General features: G+C 46.3%; 2 protein-coding genes across 2 annotated transcripts in view; both read right to left on the bottom strand.

Annotated features, from left to right (window-relative positions):
• Window positions 1-37: 37 nt before the first annotated feature.
• On the bottom strand, window positions 38-6,111 carry LOC129830743 (receptor-transporting protein 3-like). Its single transcript, XM_055893432.1, has 3 exons — window positions 1,984-6,111; window positions 1,517-1,682; window positions 38-827 (listed from the first exon to the last, which is right to left on the bottom strand). The coding sequence occupies exons 1-3, from the start codon at window positions 1,991-1,993 to the stop codon at window positions 407-409; spliced, it is 597 nt and encodes a 198-aa protein (XP_055749407.1). The 5' UTR covers window positions 1,994-6,111; the 3' UTR covers window positions 38-406.
• A 1,062-nt stretch (window positions 6,112-7,173) lies between these two features.
• The window catches only part of LOC129830741 (protein FAM83H-like), a 35,357-nt gene continuing 24,080 nt past the window's right edge, over window positions 7,174-18,450 (bottom strand). Inside the window, exons 5-13 of the mRNA XM_055893425.1 lie at window positions 18,409-18,450; window positions 17,704-17,828; window positions 17,213-17,626; window positions 15,616-15,753; window positions 14,735-15,007; window positions 13,902-14,553; window positions 12,530-13,754; window positions 11,818-12,320; window positions 7,174-10,520 (exon numbers count right to left, since the gene is read on the bottom strand). The exon at window positions 18,409-18,450 is cut by the window's right edge and continues 123 nt beyond it. Coding sequence (XP_055749400.1) covers window positions 10,500-10,520; window positions 11,818-12,320; window positions 12,530-13,754; window positions 13,902-14,553; window positions 14,735-15,007; window positions 15,616-15,753; window positions 17,213-17,626; window positions 17,704-17,828; window positions 18,409-18,450 — 3,393 coding nt within the window. The 3' untranslated portion in view covers window positions 7,174-10,499. The remainder of the gene's footprint in view (window positions 10,521-11,817; window positions 12,321-12,529; window positions 13,755-13,901; window positions 14,554-14,734; window positions 15,008-15,615; window positions 15,754-17,212; window positions 17,627-17,703; window positions 17,829-18,408) is intronic.

Here is an 18,450-nt window from a genome sequence, read left to right as displayed (position 1 = left end):
AAACCATTGACATAAAAAACACTCGAAACACATGAAAGTCTTCCCATTTTGTATGTTTATTACACATAATAGATGCTTACTACACAACTCCAAAGTACAAGTAAGTTAAGGATAAAATATTAGGTCATTGCTATTGGCCAACGATAGTACATTACATTAGGCTACATAAAGATTGTATGGAGTCCATAGGCACAATATAGATCATGCTGTTCTTAATATTTTTACAACCACTTCTAGACAGCATTAGGATATATGTTCCCCCCACTGTCACACACACACACACACACACACACACACACACACACACACACACACACACACACACACACACACACACACACACACACACACACACACACACACACACACACACACACACACACACACACACTTTCTCTCTTTTTCTCTACTCTTGACAGCAGATGCCCAGTCTGCAGGCTTCACACAGGGCTTTCTCATGGGGCCTCCTCGACACCTTCTCTGACCCATCCTCTTCTTCCTCCTCCTCATCCTCCTCCTCATCCTCCTCCTCGTCCTCCTCATCCTCCTCATCTTCCTCATCATCATCCTCATCATCCTCCTCATCATCCTCCTCATCCTCGTCGTAGCAGTTCTTCTTAATTTTTCCAAACAATCCAAGCAGTGCCTCCTCCACCTCGTCCTGGGAGAAACCTGGGAGTTCAAACTCTTCCCGGCAGCGTTTGCATGCCTGGCCGTACGGCCGCATCAGCACGGTCCCCCTGGCTGTCGTATCCCGCAGACGGTACCGGAACACTAGCACCACCCGCGCCGACCACCACGTCTTAGAGCACTCACCACACTGGAACCTGAGGGAGAGAGGTAGAGGGGGAGAGAGGGGGAGAGAGAGGGAGAGGTGGAGGGGGAGAGGTGGAGAGAGAGAGGGGACAGGTGGAGAGAGAGAGGGGAGAGGTGGGGAGAGGTGGAGGGGGAGAGAGGGGGGGAGAGAGAGGGAGAGATGGGGAGAGAGACAGGGACAGAGAGGGGGAGAGGTAGAGGGGGAGAGAGAGGTGGAGAGAGAGAGGGGAGAGGTGGAGAGAGGGAGAGGTGGAGGGGGAGAGAGAGGGAGAGATGGGGAGAGAGACAGGGACAGAGAGGGGGAGAGGTAGAGGGGGAGAGAGAGGTGGAGAGAGAGAGGGGAGAGGTGGAGAGAGGGAGAGGTGGAGGGGGAGAGATGGGGAGAGAGACGGGGACAGAGAGGGGGAGAGGTAGAGGGGGAGAGAGGGGGAGAGGTAGAGGGGGAGAGGTGGAGGGGGAGAGAGAGACGGGGACAGAGAGGGGGAGAGAGAGAGGGAGAGAAGTAGAGGGGGAGAGAGAGAGCATTTGAATGAAAGAATGTCTATCCATACATTTTAGACAAGTGGTCAGTTTCCACTGGTGCTGCAGTGCCAATCTTCTGAAAGTGTGAGCTCTATGTGGAACTGAGTCGAGAAACCACAGGCATACACAACACATAACAAGCATAAAGACGATGACAGTATAAGAAAGAGATACCTACCGTCCATTGGCACAGTGGCTGTACACCCTCCATCCTCTCCTCCTCTCCTCCTCGGTGAGTGCTTCTGCCAGGCCATAGTTGAAGTGGAAGGCCCACTGGTCACTGCTGTCCAACTCCTCATCCAACATTTCCTCAAAACACTCTGACCACAGGGTGGGTGTCCAGTCTGGGTTACACACGCGCGCGCACACACACACACACAATAACAAGCACGCACACACACATAGACAAACATGCAAGCGCAGGTACGCAAGCAACACACACGCACTTAGACAGGACCGGACTGGTTCGGATAGTGCAGCAAGAGCTTAGCTATTAAATAACTTTCCTGAATAATGCATATAAATAGGCCTACTTCCTTTGTGTAAATAAATAAATAAACAACCAAGCTAGATCACAGATCATATGTCCAAAAAAAACGGCATAATAGGATAAAAGAAAGTACATTAAAAGTATTCATTGCCTACCTGTGCTCATGATCGTCAATGTCGGAGAACAAATGAAAACAAAATGCTGTCGAAGAACAAATGATCTGTTTGTGTGGTTATGATATTGTCCGGTATGAGCTGAATATTTTATATGGTCCTGCTGGTATTCCCCTGACGTTGAGATTTGGAAAACGAAACTGACTGTCTGTTTTCTCTTCGCCACAGCCCAGTCCGTACGTAGTATGCAGTCTGTCACTGTGCCCTATTGAAGACCAGCCCTTCAGCACAGATTGTCCATTATATTTACCAGGGGCCTCATGTATCAATATTGCGTAGAAACTATTCTAAAATATTACATAAAAAAAAGTGTAATTTATCAAACAATCCTACGAGCGTCATATGTACACCGATAGGAGATAACCATTAATAAATACAAAATGTTTTCAGCCTCAGTGCTCGTGCACGACCTAGGGTATTTGCATTTCGAAACGCCTCTATTTAACCATATATGGTGGAAATCATCCCTTTGAAGTCTGTGGGGAATATCCAGATTTTCTTTATACATTTATATATATATTTTTTTCAAATCTTTTGTTCTTATTTATTTATAATTTTTTTATTATTCTATATTTTTGGGGGTAGAATATATATTTTTCCAGTACACGACACATTTACATAACGCACAGATGCACGCTACTCTTGGTGGCAGTAACATGCTGACCACACCGCTCTCGTCGCGTGCGCAAGCGTTTCAACATAAATGTTATTCAATCATTGCACCCACACTGCTCGCGCGCAGCAACAACGAGCGTCTGCATTGCCAGGTGCTAAAATTGAAGTTGCTTCTATTTGTGACGCAGAACGCTCTGCAAGTCCTGCCTCTCCCATCTCCTCATTGGTTATACTCACGTGGCTTATTGAAAGATGAACTGAGGTCAGTAGTCATGATGGTAATACTATTAGATGCTAATCTCAATATAATGTCCAAAGAAGAAAAAGACTGGAAGGAAGAGAGATGACTAGAAGCGACTCGGTTGACCGGTTTATGTCTGGATTAATTGTCAGAGGACCTTGTGCATTTCAGGTAAAATAACAACTCAACGTTTTTATCCCTGGACAAATTAGTTAGCAACAGCAAGCTAGATAAATAGGACAAATTAGCTAGCAACAACAAGCTAGCTAAAAAGGACAAATTAGCTAGCAACAGCAAGCTAGCTAAATAGGACAAATTAGCTAGCAAATGCAAGCTAGCTAGCTAAATTGCCATAAATGTTTAATGATTTTCGACCTGTCCCCAAATTAATATAATTGGTTCAGAGTTTGTTTTGATATTTCAACCTGCGTGTCGTGATTGCGTTTGGTGTGGGGCGACAAAATCAATTTGCGCGGGATGGCGCACGCGCGGGTATGGTATAAGAAAGCCATCTTCATCTGCGCTCATTCAACATAGCCTAAATTTATGTTTTTATTACTTACAAACAAAATCATTTTGGGGGGTTCTCATACGCTTACAATGATGTTTTGACTCGTGCTTGAACACTCGCTAAGATTATATTTGGTTGTGATATTTGGAAAATAACTATTTTGGGTGCAGTATTTGTTAGCTAGAATGCTAACTCTTATTGATATAGGCTGTAGCTAAAGCTAGCCAAAGAGCCATTTTATTTAACCAGACAAGTCAGTTAAGTACAAATTCTTGTTTTATAATGACGGCCTACCCCGGCCAAACCGTCCCCTAACCCAGATGACGCTGGGCCAATTGTGTGCCGCCCTATGGGACTCCCGACCACGGCCGGTTGTGATACAGCCCCGGATCGAACCATTGACGCCTCCAGCACTGAGATGCAGACCACTGCACCACTTGGGAGCCATTACACTGGTTGAAGTGTTTTTTTAAAAGTGTAATGCAGTTGATTTGGGATGATGACACAAACATTATATTAAGCAAGACATTCATATGAGCCTTAAAATCCAATTATAATCCAAAAGTAGTGTGAAATGCACTCATAAGCAACATGTAAATAGACGCTTTTTTTGCTGGTGTTCTTTAAGAACTCTCCCTTGTTCTGCCACCAATTTGCACGTATCGCCCTCGTGCGGCAATGTTTGAAAACACAAAATGGTCTCTATATGCAGACCTAAGCTTGTCGCCTGCTCTACTTCCTTTAGGCAGTGTTTTCCGTAAGTACATGGAGTAGTCAGCCAAATAGGAAAAGAGTTCCGGGCTGGGGGGTTCCGAAGAGAGCAAATTCTATTTTAGAGTTCTTGATTCCATCCATCTTCTAATGCCTTGATTCCATCCGAAATACACAGCTAAATTATTGAATACTTTAACGACTATCTCCCAGATTGGTAACATTTGTTGTGGTATTGAGTAGAAAAACATTTCTTTACAATTAAAATGACTGAAAATGTATAAACTCAGTGTATTGTTAGTTGTTTTGGATATTAGGCCTATATGATAACCTTTTTGTACCATTAAACCCCTGTCTTCTCTTGATATGAATGTCATATTTACAGTTTTACTGCAAGATATGAAATTCCACAATGCTTGTTTTTCAAAATATAAATTTTATTTTCGCTCCTGCTGTCGAGAGCCAATGTGTCGTTTTGTAATTTGGGTGAACAATCCCTTTAAAAGTTTGGCCTGTCAATCAATCACTGTAGGTGGGATTGTCAGGGGAGGGGGCAGGTGAAGTGACATCTGTCTGGTGAAGTCCACAAAGCAAATATTGCATATACAAACAGTTAAATGACCTGCAGCACGGTCAAGCAAGTTAATGTTTTTGATAGTTTTACTAAACAAATAGTGATTCAGACCCACGGAGTTACCTCAAGTCAGCACAAAGACAACAGGAGCCCTGCCTCCGCTATTCCAGCACCATTTACACTTAAACACGTAAACATCATCAAATCAACTAGGCTATATAAACTTAGTTTAATACGCTGAAAACAAACTTAAAGATACCAAAAATAATTCAGTCCAATTAATGTTGCTAAATATCATGTGGCTGTCCATGGTACTGATTTCTGTGTGTGTGTGTGTGTGCGTGTGTGTGCGTGTGTGTGTGTGTGTGTGTGTGTGTGTGTGTGTGTGTGTGTGTGTGTGTGTGTGTGCGTGCGTGCGTGCGTGCGTGCATAAGATTTTTTGAGGGGGTGACTCAGCCTACTTGTAGACTAGTTGAATGCCAATGCCACCCTCCTCTCATGTTGGAAAAACGGCCGATGGCTCTGTATGCTGTTAGTTTTCATTTTCACAGGCCACCTAGCTAAAATGCTTGCTAGCCTAACTTCCTCGCATGGGCGACAATGAACCAGGTAAGTTAGCTAGCTAGTTAACGTGAGGCTACTAGGCTACATATTGAACTTCAATCGTCTCAGGCCAGAGGCACAATATAATAATGTGTGGCTAGATCAGAATCGCTATCATAATCATTGGCCTGTACAGAGAATTAAGTCAAAACCACAAGCCCAAATTTCCATCCATGGCTTAGGAAAGGGCCGATTTGGCAAGCTAGCTACTGCACGACATCAACACAAGCAGACGAGAAACTGACACGTTTTTCTTACAATTATGACGTTTCGCTTACGATGTTATTTGATTGGTGTGAAGCCAAAGCCAAATTGGCCTCCCTTAGGGGTGTGTATTGCGACGCCAGGACAACCCACAGTTGAGCTCAGCTCAATGCTTATTGGCTAATTCTTAAAACAAAAAGTGATTAGGCAAAATGCTTGCTAGCATCAATCAATCAAATGGTACCACAGCAACAGGTTATACTCTTTTGGTTCAGACAGCATCAGATAAATGGGCATCACATACTGAGAAAGAGGGGAGCTGCTTCCCTCGCTCTGATCATTTCACCAGTGAGATTCAGCCACTTGTGAATTAACAGAAAATTATAAAAACAGAGATGAAAGAAATTATTTTATAATTGTTATTTTTTTCACAGATTTGTGGTGTATGGTGTATGATGTATGCCTGGTGTATGATGTATGCCTCACAGGTGTAGTTCCCAGCATCCTCCTCGGTGACATTATTGATGATCGGGGTGGCCCTTCCACTTGTTAGATTGTAACGTCGTTCCACGTTGGAGGTCGCCCCTGACCCAGCGTGCCAGCTTGACTATGACCTTTTAATAACACATGACATGACCTCAACCACTTCCTTGTCTAACCTCTAACCCCTGCTGTACACTTCCTTGTTTAACCTTTAACCCCTGCTGTACACTTCCTTGTCTAACCTCTAACCCCTGCTGTACACTTCCTTGTTTAACCTTTAACCCCTGCTGTACACTTCCTTGTCTAACCTCTAACCCCTGCTGTACACTTCCTTGTTTAACCTTTAACCCCTGCTGTACACTTCCTTGTCTAACCTCTAACCCCTGCTGTACACTTCCTTGTTTAACCTCTAACCCCTGCTGTACACTTCCTTGTTTAACCTCTAACCCCTGCTGTACACTTCCTTGTGTAACAGTATAACTTTAAACCGTCCCCTCGCCCCGACACGGGCACGAACCAGGGACCCTCTGCACACATCAACAACGGTCACCCACGAAGCGTCGTTACCCATCGCTCCACAAAAGCAGCGGCCCTTGCAGAGCAAGGGGAAACACTACTTCTAGGTTTCAGAGCAAGTGACGTAACTGATTGAAACGCTATTAGCGCGTACCCGCTAACTAGCTAGCCATTTCACATCCGTTACACTTGTTTAACCTCTAACCCCTGCTGTACTATCTAGACCAGACTGGGTGGAGTTAGTTGAGTTTGGAGGGGATTAAACATTAAATAAAACACAGACACACACATTTGGTATTATTGGTATTATTATTACCTAAAATTGATTTCCATTCAAAATCCTATTTTCTTTAACACTAACCCTAAACTAAACCCTAACCCCTAAATGTAAACTAAACCCTAACTCCTAAACCCTAACTCTAATTGTAATCATAACCCCTAAAATAGCCTTTGTCCTTGTGTGGACCTGGGAAATGTCCCCATGAGGGAGAATTTTCCTTGTGGGGATTTCAGGTACCCCATGAAGATATTAACACAAGCACATACACACACAGTAGATGGCAGTGTTTTACAGTAGCTGGATGTGTCGTTTATTGTGTCACTGTTTTATTAAGTTCAGGCCCAGAGTTTTACCCCATAATACACTATGCCACTCTGTTCACACGCACCCACCCACTAACCCCCCCCCCCCCCACACACACACACAAGTCAGTGTCAGCTTTGGCCACATGACTTTATTACAATACATTTTTTGTTAAAACATGACATCATAAACCACAATAGAATAGTAAAAGAAAACCGTATTTCTCTGCTGTGCTCTATCCCTTTAATTCTGATATACTTACTGTCTCATTACAGTTATTAATCATAATGTAGATGACACAACCAATGCCTGGTGATAGGCTATCATCCATCACTTGTTACAGTACTAACAACAAGCCTGTTTTATCTATATCAATATTTACACTAAGAGCCCTTATCATGAACTCATTATTCAGAACTATATTCCCTCACTAAGTGTTTTTACAGAGTGTGTTCATGTACTTGGAAATGGTATTTACACATCTTTGGTGTAGTGGACAGACAGCCAGATAGAGACAGACAGACAGCCAGAAAGAGACAGACAGACAGAGACAGCCAGAAAGAGACAGCCAGATAGAGACAGACAGACAGAGACAGATAGAGACAGACAGACAGAGACAGACAGACAGAGACAGATAGAGTCAGACAGACAGCCAGAAAGAGACAGACAGACAGAGACAGATAGAGACAGACAGACAGACAGACAGACAGCCAGAAAGAGACAGACAGACAGAGACAGATAGAGACAGACAGACAGACAGACAGAGACAGACAGACAGAGACAGATAGAGTCAGACAGACAGCCAGAAAGAGACAGACAGATAGAGACAGACAGACAGACAGCCAGAAAGAGACAGACAGACAGAGACAGATAGAGACAGACAGACAGACAGCCAGAAAGAGACAGACAGACAGAGACAGATAGAGACAGACAGACAGACAGAGACTTAAGGCGTGGCAGTTTGTATGCTCTTATATAAGATACAGCTCTGTTCCAACATTTTAGAGATGCATCCTTCCTACCTTCCTTCCTTCCTACCTTCTTTACCATCCTTCCTCAAAGTGATGTCTGACCTGACTACACTGGATAGGTGAAGATTTTGTGGTGGAAATATCACTCACACCCAATCCAACTCTCTAAAGTCAGACCCAATCCAACTCTCTAAAGTCAGACCCAATCCAACTCTCTAAAGTCAGACCCAATCCAACTCTCTAAAGTCAGACCCAATCCAACTCTCTAGGGTCAGACCCAATCCAACTCTCTAAAGTCAGACCCAATCCAACTCTCTAAAGTCAGACCCAATCCAACTCTCTAAAGTCAGACCCAATCCAACTCTCTAGGGTCAGACCCAATCCAACTCTCTAAAGTCAGACCCAATCCAACTCTCTAAAGTCAGACCCAATCCAACTCTCTAAAGTCAGACCCAATCCAACTCTCTAAAGTCAGACCCAATCCAACTCTCTAGGGTCAGACCCAATCCAACTCTCTAAAGTCAGACCCAATCCAACTCTCTAAAGTCAGACCCAATCCAACTCTCTAAAGTCAGACCCAATCCAACTCTCTAAGGTCAGACCCAATCCAACTCTCTAAAGTCAGACCCAATCCAACTCTCTAGGGTCAGACCCAATCCAACTCTCTAGGGTCAGACCCAATCCAACTCTCTAAGGTCAGACCCAATCCAACTCTCTAGGGTCAGACCCAATCCAACTCTCTAGGGTCAGACCCAATCCAACTCTCTAAGGTCAGACCCAATCCAACTCTCTAAAGTCAGACCCAATCCAACTCTCTAGGGTCAGACCCAATCCAACTCTCTAAAGTCAGACCCAATCCAACTCTCTAAAGTCAGACCCAATCCAACTCTCTAAGGTCAGACCCAATCCAACTCTCTAAAGTCAGACCCAATCCAACTCTCTAAAGTCAGACCCAATCCAACTCTCTAAAGTCAGACCCAATCCAACTCTCTAAAGTCAGACCCAATCCAACTCTCTAAAGTCAGACCCAATCCAACTCTCTAAAGTCAGACCCAATCCAACTCTCTAAGGTCAGACCCAATCCAACTCTCTAAGGTCAGACCCAATCCAACTCTCCAAGGTCAGACCCAATCCAACTCTCTAAGGTCAGACCAGGAAGTAAAGGAACTGAAGGATGCATGTTTTCAAGGTACCTGTATTCACACAGGGCTGAAACAAAACAGTCTCAATGTCAACTTGTCATCTAAAGTACTGCCGATTAATTAATAAAATACTTTTTGTAAAGACCTCTCTCTCTCTCTTTCTTACTGACTCTGTCGGTCTGCCTTGTTCCATCTCCTTCAATCTGTATTTTCCCTCCCTCCCTCTCTCTTCTTCTTTCCCTTTCCCTCTCTCTTCTTCTCTCTTCTTCTTTCCCTTTCCCTCTCCCTTCTTCTCTCTTCTTCTTTCCCTTTCCCTCTCTCTTCTTCTTTCCCTTTCCCTCTCTCTCCCTCTCTCTTCTTCTTTCCCTTTCCCTCTCTCTTCTTCTTTCCCTTTCCCTCTCTCTTCTTCTTTCCCTTTCCCTCTCTCTCCCTCTCTCTTATTCTTTCCCTCTCCCCCTCTCTCTCTCTCTCCCTCTCTCTTCTTCTTCTTCTTCTTTCCCTCTCCCTCTCTCTTCTTCTTTCCCTCTCCCTCTCTCTCTCCCTCTCTCTTCTTCTTTCCCTCTCCCTCTCTCTCTCCCTCTCCCTCTCTCTTCTTCTTTCTCTCTCCCTCTCTCTTCTTCTTTCCCTCTCCCCCTCTCTCTCTCTCTCCCTCTCTCTTCTTCTTCTTCTTTCCCTCTCCCTCTCCCTCTCTCTTCTTCTTTCCCTCTCTCATCTGTCTCCAGAGACTGGTTAATAATAGTTCTCTGAGTTTGGTGAGTGACGTGGCGCTGTGTAAACCCACAGACATACTTTCAGCATTACCAGTTTACACACACACATTTCCACTCACATGCACGCACGCACACGCACACGCACACGCACACGCACACACACACACACACACACACTGGGAGTTTGCAGTTCTGTACAGGCATGGTTTGTGACTGGGCATGTTTTCAGTTGCTTTCTTGCAGTAAAACATGAACACACTCTCTCTCTCTTACTCCAGGTGTTTGATGAAGGGTTGCAGTGAATTAGTGAAGAGTTGTCCCATAGAGTCCATATAAGGCAAAATAGCCAACCAGAGAAGACCAGCTTTGGCACACATATGGGTACAGTTTCAACTCCCGTTTTTTGTAGTCTGTTTTTTAAAGGTTGTGAACGGTGTCTGACTGTACCAGGAAGACTACAGTCTGATGACACAGCTATCTGCTGTTGTTGTGTTTTGTGTTCTCCCTCTCTCTCCTTCGGGGGTTCTGATGATGCGTTTGCCACATATGTTGGTGAACTGGGAATGGTGTGTGTGTTTGTGAGCCCTCCACGCACACTAAGCTTCCAGTCAATAGCTTCCTCGGCCATCTTTAGTTATCCCAGGTTATTCCCCATCTGCAGAACAACAGGAACAACAGTGAGTGGAATACAATTTGACTCTCTCTCACCCCCCCTTTCCCTTCATCATCCCCCTCCACCCCCCCTTACCCTTCCTCATCCCCCTCCACCCGTCTCTCTCACCCCCCCTTTCCCTTCGTCATCCCCCTCCACCCCTCTCTCTCTCACCCCCCCCTTTCCCTTCATCATCCCCCTCCACCCCCCCTTTCCCTTCCTCATCCCCCTCCACCCGTCTCTCTCACCCCCCCTTTCCCTTCGTCATCCCCCTCCACCCCTCTCTCTCTCACCCCCCCTTTCCCTTCATCATCCCCCTCCACCCGTCTCTCTCACCCCCCCTTTCCCTTCATCATCCCCCTCCACCCTCCTCTCTCATCCTCCCCCTTTCCCTTCCTCATCCCCCTCCACCCCCCTCTCTCATCCTTCCCCTTTCCCTTCCTCATCCCCCTCCACCCCCTCTCTCATCCTCCCCCTTTCCCTTCGTCATCCCCCTCCACCCCTCTCTCTCTCACCCCCCCTTTCCCTTCATCATCCCCCTCCACCCGTCTCTCTCACCCCCCCTTTCCCTTCGTTATCCCCTCCACCCCCCTCTCCCTTCCTCATCCCCCTCCACCCCTCTCTCTCACCCCCCCTTTCCCTTCCTCATCCCCCTCCACCCCCTCTCTCATCCTCCCCCTTTCCCTTCCTCATCCCCCTCCACCCCCCTCTCTCATCCTTCCCCTTTCCCTTCCTCATCCCCCTCCACCCCCCTCTCTCATCCTCCCCCTTTCCCTTTGTCATACCCCTCTAACCCTCTCTCTCATCATCCCCCTCCACCCCCTTCTATCATCCTCCCCCTTTCCCTTCATCATACCCCTCCACCCCTCTCTCTCATCCTCCCCCTTTCCCTTCCCCCATCCACCCCCTCTCTCACCCTCCCCCTTTCCCTTCATCATACCCCTCTCTCTCATCCTCCCCCTTTCCCTTCCCCCATCCACCCCCTCTCTCACCCTCCCCCTTTCCCTTCCTCATCCCCCTCTCTCATCCTCCCCCTTTCCCTTCCTCATCCCCATCCACCCCTCTCTCTCTCACCCCCCTTTCCCTTCGTCATACCCCTCCACCCCACTCTCTCATCCTCCCCCTTCTGTAAATCCTTATCAAACTATCTGTAAAAAATATATATATATATATATGTTGTGTAACATCTTTCAATAGCAACATCAACTCCTCAACTCCTTCCACCTCTCTACACTCCCTATAGCCTCCCCCTCCCCTCCTCTTCCTCCCTTCAGACCTCCTGTCTATGACAGTAGAGTACCTCAAAACGGCTGTAGACCTTCTTCTCCTTCCTCATGCTCTCCATCCTCTTCAGCAGGCTGTCTCTCTCCTGAGGGTTGCTCTGGGGCCGTAGGAAGCGGTTCCTCCCAAGCGACGGATTCCTCTCCAACCCTCCTTTCTCTCCTGCCATGTCTACCCCCTTCTCCCCTCCGGCCTCCTCTCCTCCTCCTCTCTCCAGACGTTTTTTCTGGCTGTTGGCAGAAATCTGTTCCAGGATGACCTTGGTGTCATCTCTCAGGTTGCTACTGAACAGAACCGAGCCGCTGGAGGTCTGGTATCGAGACGGACCTGCCATTTTGTGATTGTCTGAGGAAGTGACGTAGTCTGCGGCTTTAGCGTCGGCAGCGGAAGAGGAGCCTAGGCGTGTAGCTGCGGCCCCAGACTCCTCGGAGCTCTCCACCACAGTTCTCATCGTCTTGTTGTCTCCGCTGGAAACCGATGTCGCACCAACAGAGCTCTTCTTGTCCTTGGGTCCCAGGAAGCCTTTGTATTAAAGAATGAATGAATGAATGAACGAATTAACTAATTAATCAATTCAAATCTTAATTGCTCTGAAGGGAATTTGTTTTATAGATCATGAGCACAGCAATTAAAAAATAAAAGATACCAGCAAACATGGACGTAACAATCTGTGACAGATGGACGGACAGACAGACAGACGGACGGACGGACAGACAGACAGTACAACATACCTTTGAGTTTCTGGGTCTGCTTCTTCAGGAAGTCCAGGGGCTTGGTGTCGACCTTGCCCTCCCCTCCCAGGGTGTTGAGGGAGGTGTTGGAGCCCAGGTTCTTTATCTCCTTGGACTCAGCGCGAGACATACTGGACAAGCTTTGGGAGCGAGATTTTTTCAGCTCGCTTTTCTCTGCGTCCGTGGCGTCTGTTGTTAGCGTTTCCACATCACAGGAGACGCGGCGAGGGTTGGAGCTCTTGAACGGCTTCAGAGAAGAGAAAGGCTTCAGAGAAGAGAAAGGTTTCAGAATCTTACTGGGCTCCTTGTCTTTCCTCTGTGACTCAGAGCTGCTGTCTTTCGTCTGTGACTCAGAGCTGCTGTCTTTCCTCTGTGACTCAGAGCTGCTGTCTGTCCTCTGTGACTCAGAGCTGCTGTCTGTCCTCTGTGACTCAGAGCTGCTGTCTTTCCTCTGTGACTCAGAGCTGCTGTCTGTCCTCTGTGACTCAGAGCTGCTGTCTGTCCTCTGTGACTCAGAGCTGCTGTCTTTCGTCTGTGACTCAGAGCTGCTGTCTGTCCTCTGTGACTCTGAGCTGCTGTCTTTCCTCTGGACTGTAGTAGTAGAAGGCTCAAAGGTTTTGAATCTTGAGGTGATGGACAGTTTGCGTGTTCGCTCTAGTACGGCTGGGACTTGTGGTTTCATCGGGGCAGGCTCTGAAGCAGTCACAGAGAACGAGGGGACTTTGGGGGCTGAGGTGGTGGTGGAGGAGGTGGTGGTGGGGGAAGAGGTGGTGGTGGAGTAGGTGGTGGTGGAGGAGGAGGAGGTGGTGGGGGAAGATGTGGTGGTGGAGGAGGTGGTGGTGGAAGAAGTCGTGTTTGAGAGGTCTGGTGTCTTCTGAAGTGGTTCTTTCATGGCGGCCTCTTTGGATGCGTTTCTCTTAGCAGCCAGCTCCTTGAAGTACTGCAGTCTATTGGCAGGGTCATTCATGTTCAACGGCTGGGGGGGATCTATAGATGCTGGGGCGACTTTGGGGGGCATAGCCTCTATCAACCCAACCTCTTTCCCTTCGTCTTCCTTCTTCTTCTCTCTCTCGTTCTCCTCTGCCTTCTTCTTCTTCTCTCTCTCGTTCTCCTCTGCCTTCTTCCGCCACTCGAAGGGTTCCCGGGTAAATCTCTTCTCCAGGATCTGTTGGACGATGGAGGTGGTGCGAAGCATGTCAGATTCCTCATCCTCCTCATTGGCCACCTGCATCAAATCAAATTAAGATTTATTTGTATGGCACATACATTTTATGCAAGGTAGCGATACAATGCGCAAAAAAATAAACAAAAAATACAATTTCAAATAAACAAAATAAAAACAATCAGAGATGATTTGAAAGGTAATAAAGACCTTCATGCCCAGGCCTCCCAGGTGGGTCTCCGTCTTGGAGGAGGAGAAGATGAGGGAGGAGCGCAGCCGGGAGGTCCTCTGGAGCATCGGGTTGATCCGTGTCCGGAACGACTCGTGTTTGGAGAGCACAACCTCTCCCGAAGTCTCCCTCGACGATGGCATCTCCACATCCACCCCAACCTCCCTCCCCCCCACCTCCCTCTCCCTCTCTCGGTCTTTCTCTCTCGCTCTCTCCCGCTCTATGGTCCTGCTGTCGGCCCCGTCCTTTCTCGTGCCCTCAGGCATGAAGGGCTTGCCGTACCGTGGCGGTCGGATATCCGGTCTAGGCTTGGAGGGGACATCCGGAGGCTCTCTCGCTTCAAAGCGGGATACAGACCCCTCACTGGCGAATGATTTCCCCTCAGACTCTGGGTCTTGGAAAGCATCAGGGCCCAGAGGTTGTGGCAGCCCCTCCTCTCCTGTGTCTTCGTGGGTGCTGAGGTAGGAGTTGATCCTCCAGCTACGGAGGCCCTGTCTGACTTTGGGGTCCTGGTCTGCCTCTGCTGGGACGGGGAACAGCTGCTTCTCTGGGGGGTTGGGATGGGTGGGGGAGGACTGGCAGACGTAGGGCTGGCCCACCGTCGGTCTCTTGTGGTCGCTGCCACCTCCGTACCTGGAGAGGTGAGAGGGGGTTACTTTAGTTTAGCCACATTTCTACTGATATGGTTGAGACAATACTAAAGTTTGTGTGTGTGTCACTAAACGCTTTATCAAATAACTGTAGCGGGAGCATTCAACAGTGAAAAGACATTAGTTATCATTCTTCAGTCCAGTGGACCCTCCATACCACGTACCTCCCCCCTGCCGGTGGTGGTCCCGGGTTGTGTTTCAGGTCCTGAGAGGAGAGGTAGTCTCTGCCGTAGTCCTCTGGACCAGGAGGTTCCTCATGGGGGTAGCCTGAGTCAGAGTACTGGTCCAGCGCTGGTCTGTTCCTCAGCCTGTCGTAGCGTCCATGGCCTGACCCATGTCCTGACCCATGTCCTCCTAGCCCTGAGCCTAGCCCCAGCCCCGGCATTAACCCAGGTCCCTCACCACCCTGGTAGAAGTGGCTGGACTGGCTCTGCTCCCTGGGATACAGAAATAGTCATAAATCATCATCATCATCATGAGTAGCAGAACCATCATCATCATCATAACCCAACATGCTTTACATATCACAGATTATTTCATTAAAGATTATAAAATGATTTACATATCACAGATTATTTCATTAAAGATTATAAAAGGATTTACATATCACAGATTATTTCATTAAAGATTATAAAATGATTTACATATCACAGATTATTTCATTAAAGATTATAAAATGATTTACATATCACAGAATATTTCATTAAAGATTATAAAAGGATTTACATATGACAGATTATTTTATTAAAGATTATAAAAGGATTTACATATGACAGATTATTTTATTAAAGATTATAAAAGGATTTACATATCACAGACTATTTTATTAAAGATTATAAAAAGGATTTACATATGACAGATTATTTTATTAAAGATTATAACATGATTTACATATTACAGATTATAACTATGGCCAGAGTTTCCCTGATTTGATCACAATATTTATTCAAGCTGACAAAGACAACATAAACGAACTAACTGACAAACTAGTGAACTAACTATCAAACGAACAAACTAACTAGTGAACTAAGGAACTAACTAGTACCTGTGGTAGTGCTGCTCTGTCTCCTCTTGGTTGTTGATGACTCTGTGCTTCATGTACTGTCTGGAAGAGGAGTAACTCTCCTGGGTTCCCTCTGCGTTGCTTTGACCCTTATAGTCACTGGCACTTATCTCCATCTGCCTGGGACCACCGCAAACACAAACACTTTCATATGGACCAGTAGAAACATACACTTTAATATACTAAGTTACAGTCGCTAGTGAAAGTCTACACACCCCTTGCACAGTTTTCACATTTTACCTCTTTAAATTAACATTTTACATGAGATTAAATTAAATCTTCCCAAGTATGAACTCTGGGGTGTGAAGACATAAGCAATCAAGAAATCTAAACTTTTTAATATTCAATAAGAAACATTTTCTATAATTTTCATTCACTTTGAAAATGTAGAGTAGGTTGTGTAGATCTGTAGAGAAATATAACATTGAATACATTTTTAGATTAAATTTTTAAGGCATCAAAATGTGAAGACGGTGGAAGTAGACTTTCATGATTGACTTTGGCATCCTATTCCATTCACAGTGAAATATAGGGAATAGGGAATAGCACGCCATTGCAGACACAACCCTCATGTGATAGTGAGTTCTACAACCTTCACGTGATAGTGAGTTCTATAACCTTCACGTGATAGTGAGTTCTCCAACCTTCACGTGATAATGAGTTCTACAGCCTTCATGTGATAGTGAGTTCTACAACCTTCATGTCATAGTGAGTTCTACAACCTTCACGTGATAGTGAGTTCTACAACCTTCATGTCATAGTGAGTTCTTCAACCTTCATGTGATAGTGAGTTCTACAACCTTCATGTGATAGTGAGTTCTACAACCTTCATGTGATAGTGAGTTCTACAACCTTCACGTGATAGGGAGTTCTACAACCTTCATGTCATAGTGAGTTCTACAACCTTCATGTGATAGTGAGTTCTACAACCTTCATGTGATAGTGAGTTCTACAACCTTCACGTGATAGTGAGTTCTACAAACTTCATGTGATAGAGTTCTACAACCTTCATGTCATAGTGAGTTCTACAACCTTCATGTGATAGTGAGTTCTACAGCCTTCATGTGATAGTGAGTTCTACAACCTTCATGTGATAGAGTTCTACAACCTTCATGTCATAGTGAGTTCTACAACCTTCATGTGATAGTGAGTTCTACAACCTTCATGTGATAGTGGGTTCTACAACCTTCATGTGATAGTGGGTTCTACAACCTTCATGTGATAGAGTTCTACAACCTTCATGTGATAGTGAGTTCTACAACCTTCATGTCATATTGAGTCCTACAACCTTCACGTGATAGTGAGTTCTACAACCTTCACGTGATAGTGAGTTCTACAACCTTCATGTGATAGTGAGTTCTACAACATTCACGTGATAGTGGGTTCTACAACCTTCATGTCATAGTGAGTTCTACAATCTTCACGTCATAGTGAGTTCTACAACCTTCATGTGATAGTGAGTTCTACAACATTCACGTGATAGTGGGTTCTACAACCTTCATGTGATAGTGAGTTCTACATGAAATCTAGTTCTACATAAATCTAGTTTTAAATAATACATCTATGTGCACCATCCCACCTGGAGACCATGGAGCGGCCCTGCTCCAGGAAGGACTGCTGCATCCTGAGCTGCTGCGACGCTGCAAACGTCCCAAGATTCAGTCCTCCTCCGGATTCTATGGCATGTCGGAACAGGTCATCCCTACGGAATGCAGAACGCTCAGTTTCTCCTCCTCCGAAGGGGAAGCCGGTAAGTTCTGGGGTGTGTCGTTGGAAACCCCGAGGGTGTCGATGAGGCCCCTTCATCCCGAACTGGTTGCCGTAGTAACTGCTGCTGCTGCTGTCAGAGGACACGGGCACTAGGGCGTGGTCTACGGTGAGAGGCTGTGATTGGGCGAACAGGATGCGGAACTCCTCGTCAAAGGTGGTGACTAGTTCTCCCAGGAAGAGATGAGCGATACAGCGATGCAGCTTCTCATAGGACCACATGAAACTAGAGGAAACAGGAAATGACACGTTAGCTTCTACACTAAAGGGTATCTGATATCTGTTCTATATTTCAATGCGCACCTGTAGTTTCCGCTGAGCACGGCCCTGCAGTCAGCCAATAGGAAGCGGTCTTTCACCTGTCCTTTAAACGACATCCCTGTTCGACAGAAATACGTCATCCCCGCCACAGTCCGCACACGCATCATCTGTAAAACACACACACACGCACGCACGCACGCACGCACGCACGCACACACACACACACACACACACACACACACACACACACACACACACACACACACACACACACACACACACACACACACACACACACACACACACGAGCACACACACACACACACACACACACACACACACACACACGAGCACACACACACACACACGCACACACACACGCACTCACAATCGTTAATCGAAGTCACAAGGGGTTGTCTTTAATAAACGGTGTTATTCTGTAGTGGGTTCTAATCCAACCAGTTTAGCCGCTCTGTTGACATTTATGGAACCAGGCTCAGTCAGACGTCATGTCGTAGCACAGTAGGTAAATACATTACATCACCACTATGAGGCAGTGGCCTGCTGCCAGTCAACACAAAAACACTGCTATGCTGTCTTTAAGACTGTAGGCAGAGGTTGTCAAACCCATTATAACTACAGCCATTCCTGCACACCCAGAATGTCTTCAGGAACGTGGGATTCTATGGGGAAACGTGAGTCACCCCGCCTAAAATAGTTCCAACTAGGGGAAACATTGAGACTCACATGGACAAGGTCAAGGTTGATCTTGCAGTTAGACACCATGGA

This window comes from Salvelinus fontinalis, chromosome 32, assembly GCF_029448725.1.
Source record: "Salvelinus fontinalis isolate EN_2023a chromosome 32, ASM2944872v1, whole genome shotgun sequence".
NCBI classification, from domain to species: Eukaryota; Metazoa; Chordata; class Actinopteri; order Salmoniformes; family Salmonidae; genus Salvelinus; species Salvelinus fontinalis.
The sequence above is the reverse complement of the archived record's forward strand: the minus strand, read 5'-3'. Positions and strand labels throughout refer to the sequence as shown.

What these genes read in the sequence shown, in the direction of transcription:
- LOC129830743 (XM_055893432.1), bottom strand. An exon ending in AGCCACTGTGCCAATGGACG is followed by an intron (nt 828 to 1,516) that starts GTAGGTATCTCT and finishes TCTCTCCCTCAG; the next exon opens with GTTCCAGTGTGGTGAGTGCT.